The 17,842-nt window shown below is 38.3% G+C and overlaps 2 protein-coding genes across 6 annotated transcripts in view; one reads left to right on the top strand and one right to left on the bottom strand.

The window, feature by feature from the left end:
* LOC105422703 (protein bric-a-brac 1) overlaps positions 1-8,792 on the top strand; it is a 368,722-nt gene extending 359,930 nt beyond the window's left edge. For all 3 annotated transcript variants that reach the window (XM_089071328.1, XM_089071329.1, XM_089071327.1), the window contains one exon: positions 355-8,792. In XM_089071328.1, the coding sequence (XP_088927454.1) occupies positions 355-857 (503 nt within the window). In that variant the 3' untranslated portion in view covers positions 858-8,792. The remainder of the gene's footprint in view (positions 1-354) is intronic.
* A 284-nt stretch (positions 8,793-9,076) lies between these two features.
* Positions 9,077-14,997, bottom strand: NUCB1 (Nucleobindin 1). 3 transcript variants are annotated; one of them, XM_011632186.3, is made up of 11 exons: positions 14,796-14,996; positions 12,617-12,752; positions 12,433-12,549; positions 12,097-12,318; positions 11,875-11,980; positions 11,635-11,711; positions 11,459-11,561; positions 11,204-11,384; positions 10,961-11,117; positions 10,454-10,501; positions 9,077-10,353 (listed from the first exon to the last, which is right to left on the bottom strand). In XM_011632186.3, exons 2-11 carry the CDS (start codon positions 12,746-12,748, stop codon positions 9,808-9,810), a joined length of 1,689 nt encoding a protein of 562 aa, XP_011630488.2. In that variant the 5' UTR covers positions 12,749-12,752; positions 14,796-14,996; the 3' UTR covers positions 9,077-9,807. The 3 variants fall into 3 exon arrangements, with proteins under 3 accessions (XP_011630488.2, XP_011630489.2, XP_011630490.2); XM_011632187.3 differs by having other exon boundaries at positions 11,884-11,980; XM_011632188.3 differs by lacking the exon at positions 10,454-10,501 and having other exon boundaries at positions 14,796-14,997.
* Positions 14,998-17,842: the final 2,845 nt, after the last annotated feature.

Raw genomic sequence — 17,842 nt, 5'->3', positions numbered from 1 at the left:
TTTGCGTCTTTTTATATATATATATATATATATACTTGCAATGCATCAGAAATCTGCAGGAATTTCTCTATTTTTGTGTAACTACCCTCTATAAATTCTTCTTGTAGATGAAAAAAATTATTTAAAAATGAAAAATGTTAAAATGTTTCTAGTATTTCTAAACAAATTTCTATATTATTTGTATTTTATGACTTTCCTTTCGAAAGTATATATGAAAAATTCAGAATTCTATCAACTATATCGAAATTCTGAAAAATGCAGAGCCGGATTTCTCCCTCGTCCCAGATATTATTGATGAGGCAACTTTATGCGTTTCAAGATTTTAATCTCGTCTTGTCTTTACCATTTCTCCAGGTCTGCGACATCAAATGTGCAGTATGGTGGCAGCGGCGCACTCGCAGCAGCACGACATGATGGCGACGAATCTGTCGACGAGCCTGTCCACCAGTCTGTCATCGAATCTACAGGCAGCGATGCAGGCCAGCCAACACCACAACAACAATAACAGCAACGTGAGTGGCCTCGGTGGTAGCGCCGGCAACAACGGCAATTCCCCGTTGAATCTCGGCCTAGCAAGCCCGGGCTCGGGCGGACCGCCCGAGAGCCCGATGGAGAGTCCTCTGGCGAGCCCGTTGGGCCCGCTGATGGACCCGGCGGGTCACATACCCAGCAGCGTGGAAGTCGGCATCGGCGTGAGCGGCATGACGTACAAGCCGGCGCGAAGCTTCGTCAGTCCACGCCCGGAGACTCTCTTCCAGGAGGACATCGCCGATTTGGTGAAGAGCCCCCATGGTCTCAAGGACAAGGACAAGATCCCAGTGAAGCTCGAGCCGCTCACGGATTCGCGCTGCGAATAGTAAGCCATTTAGGTGGCTGCGGGACGAAGAAGAGAGACGACGACGTCAGCCGTTGCAGGATCGTCGAACGTGGAAGCGGGAGGAGCGTCGATGACCCCGAGGAGGATCTCTCTCTCTTCGTGATCGTCAGCGAGTGAGGAGGGTCGGTGATGCGGATCGATAGGCTTTCGGCGAAGGATCGAGCTCTGTCTGATTCACTTCACCTCCTCGCGGGAGAGTTTATAATATACATATATAATGCATACGCGACTCCGAACGTTGTACGCGAGCGCGATGTACTGTGCATACGAATATCTTAGAGGGATGTTAGAGAGAAAGAGGAAGAGAGGCTTATAATCAAAAAAAAAAAAAAAGAGAGAGAAAGAATAATTGACGGATACACAGAGTGCGGACGCGAGACAAGCGAGTGTCGAGAGTGTTCTCGCCTGGCTCAGCTTCGAGGAAGGACGATCGAGCGACGATAGCGGTTCGTCCTAGACGAAGATCGCTCGGCCGATCTTTCGTCAAGAGGGCAGAGACGCGGAGAAATGGGAGAGCGAGAAAGAAATAAAAACCTTCTTCTAGCAAACATATTATAGCTATTGGGTCGTCGGCGCCTCGCGAGCGCGCCGCCACCTTTTTCCAATCTAGATAGTCGTGTCATCGTCGTGTCGTACAGACTATGTACATGTAATAAAGGTAAAAGAAAAACCCCACACACATACACACACACATACACGCCACACGCGTACACACATATGGACATATACATACACTGATATACACGAGCGCGCCGTACACACAAGATACACACTCGAAATTTATACCTACGCATATACGATAACTGTACTTTTAATGCCAAATGTATAATAACTCGTAAGGGGTCGCCTACTGCCGAATGATTGATTATTCGAGACGGATACCGACGAGAAAGAGTAAGCCGCCTCGAACGAAGTTGCACGTTGTATTATCGAGTCCTTACACAACGTGTCATGGATCAGTTTGTGATATGTCCTAATTTTTAGGTGTCGCGAAAGATTTGCTTGAAATTATTTAAGATTATAAGAGTAAGGTTTCTCTTATTAGCAATATATATATATATATATATATAATAATAACGTGAAAGTAATAAATTAGAGAGATCGCGAATTCTCTCGTTCTCATATTTCTGTAAATCATTCTAAGAAATGTAAATCTTTCTTTTAGAAAAATAGATCTGGTTTTCAATTGTTTATGTGAATCTAATATAAATAATTTTTTTATATATATAACATCCTAAAAGACTAAGTCTTGCGCTTTTATGTATGAATCTCTCAATTGAGGAAACTAGAAATCTCAATTCTATCCGCGACGCTTTGTGCAAGAATACTATCCTTTCGACGCCAGGCAGTAAGCGACGACTCATCGATCTAAGCTCGATAAGTAAGGGAGATGTACAAAATTCACTATGATTGTCTACCAAGCAAGCAAAACGAGCAAAAAAGAATTAAAGAGAGAGAGAGAGAGAGAGAGACAGAAGAAAGAGCGAAAGAGGGAAAAAAGTACGACAAAGTATTTAGAGACGGAGAAAAACAAATTCAACGGCTTATAAAGCGAGCACACTCTCTAGGCCGAGATGATCGCTATAAAGTTATTAAGTATAATGATTGCCTTCCTGCCATATTTGGGGTATGCCAAGTATAAAAATTATAAGGTTTAGGGATTAGGGACGAGAAACTGTGGCTCGACACGACAGACCGTGTCGAAATTTCGGTGAGTTCGGTGAACCACGAGTGTATGTGCATCGATGCGAGATTGCGAACCTGCGAATACGAGCCTGTGAATGTGCGAGCGTGAATGTGCGAGCGTGAATGCAAGTACGGGACGGGAGAGAGAGCGAATGGACCGAGAGAAAAACTCGTATACGTGTTCTCCTTTCGAAAGATCGTGCTATTTTTCAAAATTTTACACACGTCGCGCGTGGATTCCGCAAAGGGATCCCGAGCCCTCGACAATCGATGAACGAGCCTCGTGCCGACCAAGTTAAGGTGGTTGAGGTATTTTTAATACCGTGCGAAATTGAGCGGAATTTATGCACTAGTAGAATTTATTGAAGGTCATAATCAGTCAATTTGCTAAAATTTGCTAAATTCAGACGATTCGTCAAGTGTTATTTGATTATCGCGAGGTATCGCCTTTCGGTGCTAATACTTCGGTGATCCTCCATTTGACCGCTATCACTAACAAGACAATTTTTATTATAACATCGTTACAAATCGGTTACAAAATTGTGCGAGATTAGAATATATTGGTAATAGAATATATTGGTCTTGTAATTGATCGTCTGTGCTAAATTCGATCCAACCATCTTCAGATTTGATTATCGCAAAATATCATCTTTCGATGATGTTAATATGAAAATCCTCGTTTGATTATCGCTATAAACAGACTAGTAATTTTTCAAATAGTTTAATGCTATATGTATATGCTGCCGCGAAAATGGAATTTTCTGAAAATTCTAACATCGGCACGTTGGTTCGGGAGAGAGAGAAAGGAAGAATGTGAGAGAATGATAGTGAGAGTGAAAAAGAGAGAATGAGCGAGCAAGAGAGAGAGAGAGAGAGAGAGAAAGAGACTCCTTGTAAGTGTAAAAAATAAACAAAAAAATTCGAAGTGGCCTTCGGTGAAAGGGAAAGATCATCGCTTTTCGCTTTTGCTCGTACGAGGCTTTTGGCGAAACGAGCCATCCGTGTTATCCGTTTGTCTGGAAAACTTTACGGAAGAGAGGGTAAAACAAAATCGCAAGCAGAAGAAAAAAAAAATTGATTCTCGCGCCACGCTCATGCAGCCAGGATATTTCAGGATAGAGAAAGGAAAGGAGAAGGAGGGAAAGAGAGAGAGAGAGAGAGAGGGGGGGATCGCGCGATCGTAGCACGTGTCTGAGAGGGCGAACTAAGAGACAAAACATCGGGCAAGTCAAAAATAAAGGGGGAAAAAAAAGTAACATGTTATTCTTGATACAAACGACTTTTGCGTGCGAAAAAAACTCGACGGTGTCGCGAGGCGACACGTACGGCGATTTATTATTAGTATACGCGTTGCGAGACTTCAATCGACCACGTTTTTCATTTCGGCGAGAAATTCGGAAAGCGCGAATTCTATTTACCATTTAGGCATTAATGTGTTCAAACGTAAATTCGCGCGAGACGTGCGGCGACAAGATAAAAGAGAGGGGGGGGGGGGGAAAAAGGAGGGTTGCGCGCGAACGGGGAACCGAAATTTAGTAGGGAAGCGCAAGCCAAATCGCGAAAAATTCAGGTGCAAGAGGGAAGAGAGAGGGGGGGGGGGAAAGGCGAGAGAAAGGGAGAGTACACGAGGTCGCGAGAGCGTGGGGAAGAGAGAGAGAGAGAGAGAGAGAGAGAAAGAGAGAAAGAGAGAGAGAGAGAGAGAACGAATGCGGAAGAGTTTAAAATTAAATATTGTATAAAAAGAAAAAAAAGTAGTAAGTGCCTTCCAAAAAAAAAATTTAAGTGTCCCGTAGACCGTGACCACTTGACTAAGCGACGAGAAAAGTCATTCGAAATTCTGCTGAATGCATTATTCGTGTGATGCTGTTTATAGATATGTTGTGTAAGTTTGACACGCCGCTTCGCTTGCTACGAGAGTTGAAAATTTCATTTCTTCCACGGCGCTCGTTATGAATTTTATAACTTTATTCTCGATTAATTTAAATGAAGAAGTCAAAAATTAATTATCTCGGGAAAGAAACGTCTCTATGTATTTCTATAATACCCCTGTATACACCGTTGCGTTCTTATTAATTCTTTTCCATTGAAATTCGAGATGTTTATTTAATTCTTAAATTACAATTGGCGCTACAAACGTGCAGAGCGTTCCATTTTTTCTAAATTCAGTGTATATAATCCTTAAATACAAATCGGCCCGGATTTGATGGTCGATATAAATTTGCAGTCGCGCCATTTTTCAATACAAAATTTTTCGGCCGTTCCTGAACTATTCGCGAAGAGGGAAATCCCCTTTTCGAGATTTTCCGGTCTATCTATATGCAAAAAAAAAAAAAAAACGCAATGAGCGAAATATTCAGTTAACCGGCGAACTCTCCTATGTCGAATAACGCAACGTATCTATGAATTCTGTGTGTGCGTGTCAGAGTGAATGTCCGAAGCAACAAACTACCCGACAAAATTTGTGTTTTGGATCAATCCACACAGGTAATACCCTGAATGGCATATTCTCGAAATGTTTTCCTTTTTAGTTTCCCGGCAAAGCAAATAAAGTCGACGCATTTTAGGTAGGAGGGAAAGAGCGTAGAAAAAAAAAAAAAATGAAAGCGGAACAGCTGACCGACCGAACGGAGAACGGCTATTTCGAGAGGATCCTTTCGTTTCCACATTTTGATATATACATATATGTATCTGTGAACAGATGGTGAAGAAAAAAAAAAGAATATACCTATATTACATACCTAAGACGTAAGTGAACAAAAAAAAGTATCTAATACGCTATTATTGATATAGAACACAAAGTGAATATATATATATGAGAAAAAAAGTATATTATATATATATATATAAATATATATATATATATAAAAAAAATTGATATATTGACGCTGTAGGATTATACTGAGGCTGAGTGCGTTTTATTGCGAAAGAGAGAAAGAGCGAGAGAGCGCGAACGAGCGAGAGAGAGATAAAGCGAGATAGAGGCCGCGGTTCTTTTTGTTTTCCGAACGTCGTCGAGGACAAAACAAAAAAGTTCACGGTCAGAGTTTTGCGCTAGGCGAACTATAAAGGCTGAAGGCTTTAGAATCGAGAGAGGATGAAGTAGCTCGTAGGGTTTTTGTCGGGCCGACACAAAAAGGACGGACGTGCGTGACTCTGGCATTACTTTAGTAAGAGCCAATTCAGTTTCAACTCGCGGACGCGCTGTCTCATTTATCGATGGAATCGCACCGATTGGCAACTCCTCGGTTTTTTTCCTTTGAAGAATGAAATCAATTCGAGGATGAGGCGAGGCCAAAAAATTCAATCCAATAATATTTTTTGAAAGAGAGAAATTCAAACTGGCGTTTACGTCCATTTCTATCAATGTCTATTGATTTTAATCTCGGCTTAATTTACTCTTTAACTTTTCCCAATTCTTAGGATAAAAAAAAAAGAAAAGATGAAAAGTAAGTTAAACCGGAGATTAAAATAAATCTATGTTAATAATAATAAAGAAATAAACATTAATCAGAGATTTCGATAAAGCAATTGAGGAAAATTAATCGCTCATTTTAAGAGAGTAAAAAAAAAAGAAAAAAATTCAAACGTCTTACGAAAGTGCAACCGTCGATACGCGAGACGGGCGATCTATGAGTTTCACGCATGCGGAAATCGATCGGCAAGAGCTTTCGTTCCACGCACGTGTGAAATCTTTCCTTTGATCGTCGTTATTGCCGCGGTATTGGGTGGTGGGAGAAAAAAACAAAAAAAAAAAAGGAAGAATCAGCAAGAAAGCAAATTGCACAGCGAACAGCGACAGCCGACTATAAAACAGAACATAAGTAGTCTCCGTACACACGATTTACGACTAGTTTTACAGGACGTGTGGCCGAGATGACGGTGTCTTCTTTCCCGCCCCCGGAAAAGGGTCCCAAGGCTCGCGTGATCGCGCTGAAATCGCGCTCCGGCAGAAATGCAAGGAAACGCGCGATCGCGCGAGCCGGAGTCTCCAGCGTCGTCGTCGGGGCCACGCGAAAATGATAACACGCCGCGTTTCCGTTTCTCTACTTATAGTTAACAATTAAGGGACAACTTAGATGTGGCATCTTTCTTTTTCGCGAGGACTATTAGTCGAGAGCAATAGGATCGCACAATTTTCAGAGTTCCGGTTATTTAATCGTACACGAGCCCGAGTAACACATACCTATTACACACGTACACGCAGAACACGATATACATACACGTATACATGCGCACACACGCACACACACACACACACACACACACACACACACACACACACACACACACATACTCGACATTTACATTATTCAAGAAGCCGAGGGGACATACGAGATTGTTTGTCTTTACTGTAAATAGAGGAGGAGCAGCATGTACGGCAAGGTTCATCGTTATCACTGTAACATGTAACATATTTATTTCTCAAGGAGTTCTCGTTGAGACTTCCGTTTAAGTAGCCTAAGAGAAATCCGGATTTTATTTCAATTTCCTTCCGCTCGTATGATTCGGAGGTGATGGAGCGAACCGCGTGACCGCGGGCGTCTTTCGACGAGGAAAGAGGGCTCTCTCTCTCTCTCTCCTTCTCGGAAGCTCAGTTTTTCTTTATGCCCAAGTGAACTCTCGGTGAGCTCTCGATCCTCTTTCAGCATTGTCTCGATTCAATCGCGAAAGTCACAAATGTGCGACGCGCACATCTGCGAGAATATTTATAATTGAATTAGTTGGATAACGATTTATATATATATATATATATATATATATATAATATACGCTTCGAAATAATTTCTCTCTCTCTTGCCGCCTTACATAGCTAGGAATTTCTTTTTAATTTCCCGGGCGAGAGATCACGATCGCGCTTTGATAATTTGATAATTTTGATAATTTTACATTTACTCCACCTCCAATAAGCGTGGCTATCTTTTTAATCTTTATACGATAGATACGAGAAGCCTATTATGAGCTATTTAAGCGTTTTCGATTGCAGTGGGTTTTCATTCGGGGGCTGATGACGTCATACGTGCGCATCCTGAAACGAGATGCACATAGGATGCAAGCGTTGAAAAAAAAAAAAAAAGAATGAAAAAAGCGAGTGCGGGACAACGTACGTTAATCCCGATCGAAATTCATCGCGATCGAAAACGCTATTTTAAGATATTTAAGCAAGTATTTACAATTACGGTTTAAAAGTCTAAATAGAAGAACGACAAATCTTTAGTAAGCATTGTATATTTATAATTATAGTTTAGAAATTTATTTAAAATGACAAATTTGTAACGTAGAGATTATATTTACGAATATAATTTTAAAAAGATTATTGGAAGGAACGTATACTATAGTAAACAATTATTACGTTAACAATTTAAGAATTTGATATTTTCTCGTATCCATCGCGTAACGCGGAGTATTATACGAAGGCATAGTCTTCGACGATTTAATCGAGACAGTGGCTGGCGGAATCGTTATTATCGATTATAAGCGCGCTCGTCGCACTCGTCGTGTGCGATGACGAACGGCGAACGGCAATATTTTGTAGAGTTACTATCGTTTTATTTTTCGCCTTTAAGGAAAAAAAAAAAAAAAATGAGAAACGAGCACACATGCAAGTATTTCCTTTCAGTAGGTAGCCCAATTCCGTTTGGATAAGTCGCCCGTACCGATAGATTATATCGAGATAAGAACAACGCGTGATAACAACGCGAGATGTAGCCGTGACGAGGACTCGTGAAACGACGTTCGTTCCCGATTTACTTCGAAAAAAAAAGAAAAAAGAAAAGAAAAAAAAAAAAGAAAAGAAAAAAGGTGTGCGAAGACGTAAAAACGCCTCGTGCACAATTTGCTTTAGTCACGGACGCAGAAACGCAGAATCGTTCGCCCATTATTAAACGCGTTCTCCCCCTTCCTCCTCCTTCCCAGATCCTTCTCCAAACCCGGTCCCAACTTTTATTTATTACCGACTAGTTCGTAAGATGACGTTCTACCGAGGTATGCTATACTTATAAATACACCCTATATATAGTGGAGTAAGCAACTTACATTACCTACCTACCTACCTACCTACCCATCAACCTACCTAACAACCTACCTACCAACCTACCTATCCGCGCGCTTGACGGGTGGAACAAACAGATGAATCACGCAATCATACATTTAAGTTGCTACTTGGCACGTATACCTAAGTAATATACTAACATAAACAGTATGCAATAACAAATAAATATGAGAAACGAAACGTGTGTGTCTCTTTCCATACCTGTCCTCCAATCTTCGCTTTTGCCTTCTTAAATTTCGTTGAATCTTAGTAAAACTATGCCGATCTAATTCATAATGGAACTATTCTCATCTCGATAATATATTAATTGTTAAGAACTTTTATCGGTCATAAAAAAATAATTTAAAAACACACACTGGGTCTCGGTCGAATTTTGCATGTATCAGATACACATCGTATATATCATAAGATAATATAGAGCGACATAATCGGTAAAATAATACGATGGATTTCTAACAAAGTAATGCATTTTCGGAAAACATTTATTTAGTACTGAGCAATTTTATACAAGATAAATAATTCTGAATTTTCAATCGACTAAAGAAATAGTGACAAAGTAATAATTTCCTGGAAACAATAACAGATATTATTGACATTGAGAACAATGCATTGAATAAATTCCGTGATCTGAAAAAGATTTAACATAACATTATGAAATTAAGACCTGTTTCCTGACAACAATCATATTAAGTTATTAGAAACGAATCATCGTTCTTTTATTTTCCCGTAGTATATGTTAAAATAAATTAATTTTTTCACCTGTCACTATGGCATAAATTAATAACATTCCATAATTATTTCTTTAAATCGTAGATTAAAAATCTTAATCAATTAATAGAGAAGACTACTCAGTCAATTCATTTAATTAATTATCAAAGAATAAAGTTATTTCAATGTATAACGCAAAAGGATATATTCACATTTTCATTGTGTCACTGTGTGTCAATAACTGAATATGGCTGCAAACAAAGGCATTAAAACAATGCAAATGGTAAAATTACCATCAGTATTTTTTATATAAATGTCTACGTCTCGATTGCATTGTTCTGAAATAAATTTTTTTAAGAAAAGTCTTGTATAGCCTCTTTAATTAGAGAACTAAAAACTGCTCGGTTTAATTTTAACCGATCTATTCTTTAAAAAGAAACGAGCTAAAAACATTTTTGTTAACTATTTAATCGCCGCATCGCGTTATCTACACTTTTTGCACGTTTGGTATACTGTTCTGGTGAGATTGTTGTTGAGCGGGAATTTTCAAATCTTGTTGCTGTGGAAGATTGTGATTGGCTTGTGCAGCACCTTGACTGCTCGATGAAATATTATCCTGAGTATTCTGTGGCACTTGATTCTGCATTTGTTGCTGCTGCGTTTGCTGCTGATTCTGCTGAGGCTGGATCTGCGCCCGTTGCTGAGTCTGCTGAGGCTGGCCTTGGAATTGTTGCTGCGCTTGTTGAGATTGTCCTTGATACTGTTGCTGAGGTTGTTGAGCCTGGAATTGATGTTGCGCTACTGGCACTTGATATTGTGGTTGTTGCGCCTGGTATTGTTGTTGCTGCGGAATCTGGCCGGGATAATGATGAGGTGGTGGAACTTGAGGTTGATAGGGTTGTTGTGGCGGCACCTGATATTGTTGTTGTGGCACATGACCAGCTACTGGTTGCTGCGGTATCTGTGCGGGATACTGCTGCTGCGATGGATGCACCTGTTGCGGATGATACTGTTGCTGATATTGCGGTGGAAACTACGAAACAATAAAAAAAAGTTTAACATTAAGAGAAAATAATCGCAAGTTCGCTGAGACTAGAATTTGCAAAATGCTTCATGGTTTTGCAATTACTCACCTGTTCGTGTTGGACAGGTAGATGTGCAGTGTCAGGGGGTGGTGGTAACTAACAACAACAACAGAAAGTGCACAAGCTAAGTTAATTACTCTAATCACTACTTGATGAGACGTCTTTTAGTCAAAGCGATAGCGATAATGCCTACGCAGTAGTTGAGCAGCTTATAAAACACGCTTGTCGTGCTAGTAATTACACAGTCGCGCATAATGACGTCTACGATAAATGGTCTTTTGGTTGAAAAAGCAATAAAGTAAAAGTTCTATTTTTATCTCGAACATGCTATCGAAGATATGTATATGGAAGCGAAAAATAAAATCATTTAGGTAGCATTCAAAGTCTATATAAGAGTAATATACAAAAATAAAATAAAATCTTGATATATGCAAGAATTTAATCCTGTAATTACTTAATACAGTAATTACAATTACTGAGATACACAACTCGATAAATACGATTACTCTATTTGATTTTTAAGTGCCAGATTAAACTTGACAACTAATTGCTCACCATTCCTTTGGCGACCATTTTCTCGATTTCTTCCTGCCTATGTCTCTGGAAAGCTTCGTATTCTTGCTGAGAATAAATTTGTTGTTCATCCAATCCCTGCCATCCTTCATCTTGCTGGAAGTCAGGCTTCTTTGTTTGTTCTAAAAATTCTTGATAACTGCAATGAACGCAGAGTAGTATATTTGATTATTATAAAAAAAAAAAATTCTGAATGCAAATTTTAATCGTTTTTCAAATATATACCTTATGAGGCCATCGTGATTAAGATCAGCTTCATTAAACACGTGTTCTCTCATTCTTTCCATTTCTTCACGTCTTTCATAGATGTCATCTTCTGGTGCGCCTTCGGTGTAAAGTTTATCCAATTCCTTCAAGAATAGAGCCTTTACTTCGTCCTGGTCCCAGAAACCATTGCCATCCAAATCTGAATTGATTTATAATTGTATATGTGTAAAAAGATCATTTTTTTAGGTAATAATACCAATTGATTTTTCTTACCGTGAAGATAAAAGAATGTTTTGGGATCGAATTCTTGATCTTCCATATGGTCTTGCTTCTCCCATACTTCCTCCAGCTGTTGTTTGCTACCGGGATGATGCAACTGCGAATGCATATTATTTCTTAGAAAAGAAAGTATAGTAAAAGAGCCTAAATATATATATTTTTCAACTTACAGGTTTGTGATCTTTGTGTTTTTTCTTCATCGCTTCTAATTCTTCTTCGTATTTCTTCCTTTCTTCCTCCTTCATACCTTCCAAAAATAAAACATGTTAATTTCAAAAATAACAACTATAAATAACAATTATGTCAATTATTCATTAATATATACAACAAAAGGAGATTACTAATTATAGTAGCTTAGTATATTTATATGTTCGTAAATAAGCAAGCTTAAAAGCGTTGCATTTTGTTACCGGTATTACCCTTCATCTTTTGCTCCTCCTCAAATTTCTTCTGCATTTCATATTCTTTAAACTGCTGACGTCTTCGTTTATCAGCATCTGCCAAATCTTTTGTGGTCTGCAATGTTTTAAAATAATATTATCAACATGTTTAAAAACAAAAATCCATTTCAAACTCAGTCTCCTCTCAGTATTTCCTACAAATCCAGAGATAGATTTAAAAACTGCTCCTGCCTTGGCGATTAATTTCTTCAAATCGTCTATCTCAAACGTATGTGAGTTTGAATGATCCAAATGCTCCGCTATCTTCAAATGATTCAAATCCAGACCATTCATCAGATTATGCTCCTTGGTGGCAAGATGTCGTAGCCTCTCTAATTCCTCTCGTTTCAGTTCGTCCAACTTCGTCCTGACTTTGTGATCCACGAATTGCAGCTCATGCGCTATCTTGCCCGTCTACGTACAAAAATATCTACTAAGCTAAAAAAACATCTACTAAGCTAAAAAAAAAACACAATTGAAAACGACGTACATGTAAGTGAAATGATATATTCTTAATATGACACTTACACGTATATCATCTTCATTGGCTTTTTCCAACTTTGCCCGGAACTCTGGATCACTTTCCAAAGCCTGAATTACTTCCTTTAGGTACCGGTGGTACTCCATTTGATACTCTGAATTTCCCTATAAAAACGCACGTTTCATGATGTTAGAAGCCAGATCGAAGGAATTATTCCAGAAATATACCTACCAAATCGTCAGAGTCGTCGACCTCGTTCTCCTTGTCCTTGTGATCCCCATCCTTCTTTTCTTGCGTGACGGGTGGTGCGACCGACGTTTGTATTATCAAAGCTACTAAAAATAGCGGTAGAAGGTACTGCATTTTCCTGAAATCGAGTAAAAACAAATAAACAGAGCTGTACGAAATCAAGATCATCTGCCATAGAAACTATAGGAGTTGAAAGTATACATTTCTTCAGACGTTGAAGTAAAAGCAAAGCGTTCACTTCACGCGTTCGAAAACCGGCTATTCGTTCGATCGATTTATTTAATTTAAGATTTATTTAATTTCTCTTTATATTTCTCAGTCAGTTGCGCGTTATCTTTGATTCGATAAAGCGTGACCGATGACGACGATTACGATCGCACGCATCGAAAGTGTGAAAGAAATGCGCGATAGGAGAAATCGGCAGAAAAAGACCCCGGCGTTATCAATTCGTTACATCGAGGACGATTGAGAGCTGCAGAGGCCAGCGGGATTCGGGTGTGCGCGCACATGTGCGAGCGAGTGGCGTCATGCTGTGACGTGTGCGATCCGCAGCCCGGGAAATCCGGAGCCGACGTCAATAAAAAAAAAAAAAAAAAAAAAAAATAAATGTGGTGTGACGCCGCCACGGCTGTAGAAATTTCGCGCGTGAAAGCGCGCATGGCCGGCCACGTCAGCCGTTAGAACGAAAACGCATCACCTCTGAGGTGATGTAAAAGACCTCGGAAATGGTGTAATAAATGAATTGGTCGTTTATCGATCATTAAGATAAAACGTAGACGCGCGGCACACATTCAGAGTGAATGCATAAATAAATAAAAAAAGGCTTACGAGTGAAGATAAGAGCGGGGAGCTTGTTGACGATGCGACTGTTTAATGTCCACTTCTATCGATATAAAGTAATTTTAACAGCGGTTTAATTCTCACTCTTTATCTCTTTTTTTTTTTTTTTTTTAATTTTTAAGATAAAGAAAGAGAAGAAATTAAAATGAGAATTGACATAAGAAATGTCGTCGCCCTTTCACTTTCATCTACAACCTAGATATGTTTCCTGTCCTCTTCTTCCAAATTAATTTTATCTCTTTATCGGTTTAATTTATTCTCGTTATCTTTCCCTAACTCTTAAAACAGAGAAAAAAATACAAAGTAAATTAAAACAAGAACCGACATAAGAAATATCGACGATTGTCTATATTTTCATCTGCAACAGAGATATATATGTTTTTTGGCCATTTTTTCTAAATTAACTTTATCTCGGTTTAATTTATTCTCTTTATTTTTTTTTTCTAATTTTTAGAACAAAAGAAAAATAAGAAAAAGTTAAAGTGAGAAACAAGATCTAAGAAAAACAATTTTAAGATGATCTTCTTCTGTTTATTTTCATTTGCAACGGAAGTATGTATTTTCATTTGTATCAACTTTAATCTCGGTTTATCTTATTTTTTATCGTTTTTCAGTCTTAAAAATTTGGAAAAAATAAAGACTTAAATTAAGCGGAAATGAAAGCTAAACTATATAGATAAAATAGATATTGCGGCATGGACAGTTTATACGATGGTAGATAAATAAATATTTCCCATAGAACAAATATCTAGTACGTACACATAGATCTTTTTTTTTTAAATACACTTATATCATATTATGCAATTCTGCACATCTCATTCTATTTAGAATGTTGCATTTTTTATGTACGCGTTTCTTCATTTCGTATACATTCAAAATGTATCTTCTCTCGACTGCGGAAATTGTCAAACATTTTTCCTTCCGTGTATTTTTTGCCTCGCTCATTTAATCAACACAATTGCGACATACCATGCGTATGTTCTCCTCCGAAACTCGCATGTGTGCGTGCGAAAAAGAGGACATCAACTCACACAGACACATACGTGGAGGAGAAGAAGTACAGTAAGGAACGAAGATAAACGCAGATAAACAAGACGAAGGCCGCGTAATGAAGGAGGCAGCGGAAAATCGCTCGCGAGAGATCCGCGGTGAAAGTTCGGCGAGAGTAGTCCGACGGTAGTCAGTTCGGAGCAGAGGGATTTTCCCTCATGCGAAAAAAAAAAAAAAAAAAAAAAAACGATATTTAGGTATTTAGGTAACACAAGCGGCGAAGGGCGCCGGCTGGAGGGAAGTAACCGAGAGATACGAAGGTTCGGCTTACGTCAAAACGAGTGCCCCGTGGTGCCGAGATGTCCAGATGACTTCGTGCCTCCGGAATGCCGGAATGTCGATCGTCGAGGAGAACTGTCGAGAATGGACTGACGTACGAGCGCAAACGAACGCGAGCGAACGTCATACGAAGGTGGAGCAGGTAGACCACCTAACCGCGTATTTCCCGTCGGCCACCGACTTGTGCTGCCACCCGACCAAAACTCCACGTCTCGCAGAAGCGAGCTTAATCGATATATACACCGCCGGATATTTAACGCAACTTCGATTGCGATTGCGCGAACGTCCCGCGTGCGTTTTTTTTTTTCGTTAGAAAAAACGGGATGGAAGATTTGAGAATTATATAGAACGTTTGAAAGAACTTTGTGGCAAAGGCAAAGGCGTATATTTGGAACAAGCGCGTATATATTTTTTTCGCTACTTTGGCTCTTGGACTACTACCATCGTTGCTTTTCGCTTGAATGAAATCCAGCCAGGCGAGCCACGTGGCACGCACGCCAGATGGTGACAGATGTTTCATTCATGCGTGGTTTGACAGATCGATTCTACCGAGTTGGATTCTGGAATCTTGACGAGTTCTTATCTGTTGCGCGTAATTCGACAATGAGGATTAGCTTATCACGTTCGAGATTTTCAACTTTGATTTACTTTAGGATAAACATAATGGGTCAGAATTAGAATTAATTAAGCATACTAATATTATATTATTTTATTCTAATTTCAATAAATGTTTTATCCGAATTAAATTTAAGAATATACTAGCGATAAAAAGTATCAAAATTTATAAAAGGAACATATTTTTTATATTTACTTTGTTTGGAAAACACCAATAGATTTAGCTTATAAAGAGGTTAATTATAATATGATTTCTAACATATTTATAAAAAAAGAATATTTATAATTGATTTTTTTTCTAACTTGTAACAAAAATTTTTTTATTTATGACTTTGGTCACCAATATTTTCTGAAATGAGCAGCAAAAAAGGAATTAATAATTTAAAAGAAGACTTTGAGTTATTAAAGTATCAAATAATTTAAAAATATACATATATAAAATATAAATAAAATAATCAATAATCGAATCAATAATAAAATAATTTTGAAACTCAACATATCAATTCTAAATATATATAACGTGTCTCATTTTAATGAAGAAACAGCTGTATTTCGTAATCTTGACACAAAAATATGACATAGATAAAAGTCTTTGACATAGATAAAAGTATTTCAAAAAGGCACATACGATAATGTTGCTGGTTTAGTCATTTGAAGATCATGTAAAGATCACTACCATTTTCTTAAATAAAATTATAAAATATAAAATATTTCTAATGATTAATTATAAACATTTTAAAAATAAACTATCTCAAATGATTTATTTTTCGATAATGGTATCTTGATAGTTTTATGCATAGAGTAATGAAATGATGAAGTGAAAAAAACATATAATTATTTTTCAAAAAAGTATGTAATGTATGTACGTATGTAATGTTATGTATATATGTTACGTAAATATTACATATGTAAGAATTAAATTTAAACATTAAATAGTTTTCAAATCGTTCAAAAAATTATCAGTTTTTGAAAACAGAAAAATAATAAAGCGGATTTTAACGAAATTTTTATTCTTTTATTAATTAACGTACGACACACTTAGATTATGACCTATCTTTTCTCATCTAAAGAAAAATTAGGGCATAAATATTATTAATACGTTGATATTTCTACCAAGCATATACCGATAAATTTAGAAATACAAATCTGGAATTTATATATAATAATTATTATACCTAAATTAATATAACCTAATTCTAAGAATATATGACACGTAAGATTCGTTGTAACAATATAACAAATAAGCTGTAATTTTTTTATCTTAAAAAATTATAAAAAAATGAATCTAGCCTTGTGTGCGCGTTCATATATTTCAATGATTTTATATTCAATATTAAGTAAAGTAAAAGTACAAGTGTTAAATAGAGTAAACAACAAGTTTATTGATATACCTTTGTACTTTCGTATTAACGAAAAATCCAATATCAAACTTTTGCGAATTTGGGATTTGCGTAAGAAAAAAATCAGATTAATATAAAAATTGACAATTTAAATAGCTAGGGTACAATTCGTTTAATCTACTACAAAAAGTTGTGCGCCACGTGAGCTTATTGTGCGCCACGTAACGCAGATAATTGCGACTGTTTCAATTCACGGCTCGATAGCTACGCTGGCCGAGTGCCAGATGTAGTCGTGAACGTGCGGCTCATACAAACAAACCTACTGACAGTCATTGATGACTATCTTCCTACTCCGCACTAAAAACTAATTTGTGGGGTGCAAAGAGCCATCGTAAACCGCGCTCCGAAATTGCGAAAAAAAACAAATACGGTCCATAAATAGCATTAGCGATTTTCCGGGAAGCAAAATCCGATGAGGACCTCGATACTGAGCGATTAATCAATTACATCGCGGCAAGTACGGTCTCTCGATTTGGGAGAGACGCCGATATGATTAATGCATCGTATTATAAAGTCGACCGTGAAATTCGCGAACGGCCGAAAAAGCAAAGATCGCGGTGTGCTAAAACGGCTGCCGCGCCGACATGAAAATCTATTACCGGTCTTAAAGGCTCGGGCCAATAACCCCATTTGCGTTTTATAGCCGGCTGCTCTATCTTGATTTGGGCGGCAAGTAGGTCCGGTGTGTTTCTCGCCCTGAAAACCGGAAAGGGAACACAGAATGCTAAGAGAGGAAGAGAGAGAGAGAGAGAGAGAGAGAGAGAGAGAGAGAGAGAGAGAGAGAGAGAGAGAGAGAGAGGATCGAAAGAAGGGGAGGGAGAGAAGAGAGAAGAAAGAAGAGAGAAGAGGGAGAGAGAGGAGAATGAAGGAGAGAAAGCCACATATCGATGGCGGATGAACGAACCGAGAGGTCGAGGTGGCCTTTAGAATATATACACGGGTGGGCATTAAAGTTTACGACCACGCCCCTGACTGATCGGAACCTGTGTGCCGGACACGATTCTCCACTTGGCTTTAGCCTGAG

This window comes from Pogonomyrmex barbatus, unplaced genomic scaffold (assembly GCF_055798465.1).
Source record: "Pogonomyrmex barbatus isolate J1 unplaced genomic scaffold, ASM5579846v1 scaffold11, whole genome shotgun sequence".
Classification (NCBI taxonomy): Eukaryota; Metazoa; Arthropoda; class Insecta; order Hymenoptera; family Formicidae; genus Pogonomyrmex; species Pogonomyrmex barbatus.
This window is presented reverse-complemented; position numbering and strand designations above follow the sequence as displayed.

Excerpts from the sequence above, each read along its gene's own strand:
- NUCB1 (XM_011632186.3), bottom strand. The coding sequence starts at position 12,748 with ATGCAGTACCTTCTACCGCTATTTTTAGTAGCTTTGATAATACAAACG. Across the intron at positions 12,550-12,616 it reads TCGACGACTCTGACGATTTG|GGAAATTCAGAGTATCAAAT; the intron begins GTAGGTATATTT and ends GCGTTTTTATAG. Across the intron at positions 10,502-10,960 it reads AAATGGTCGCCAAAGGAATG|TTACCACCACCCCCTGACAC; the intron begins GTGAGCAATTAG and ends TGTTGTTGTTAG.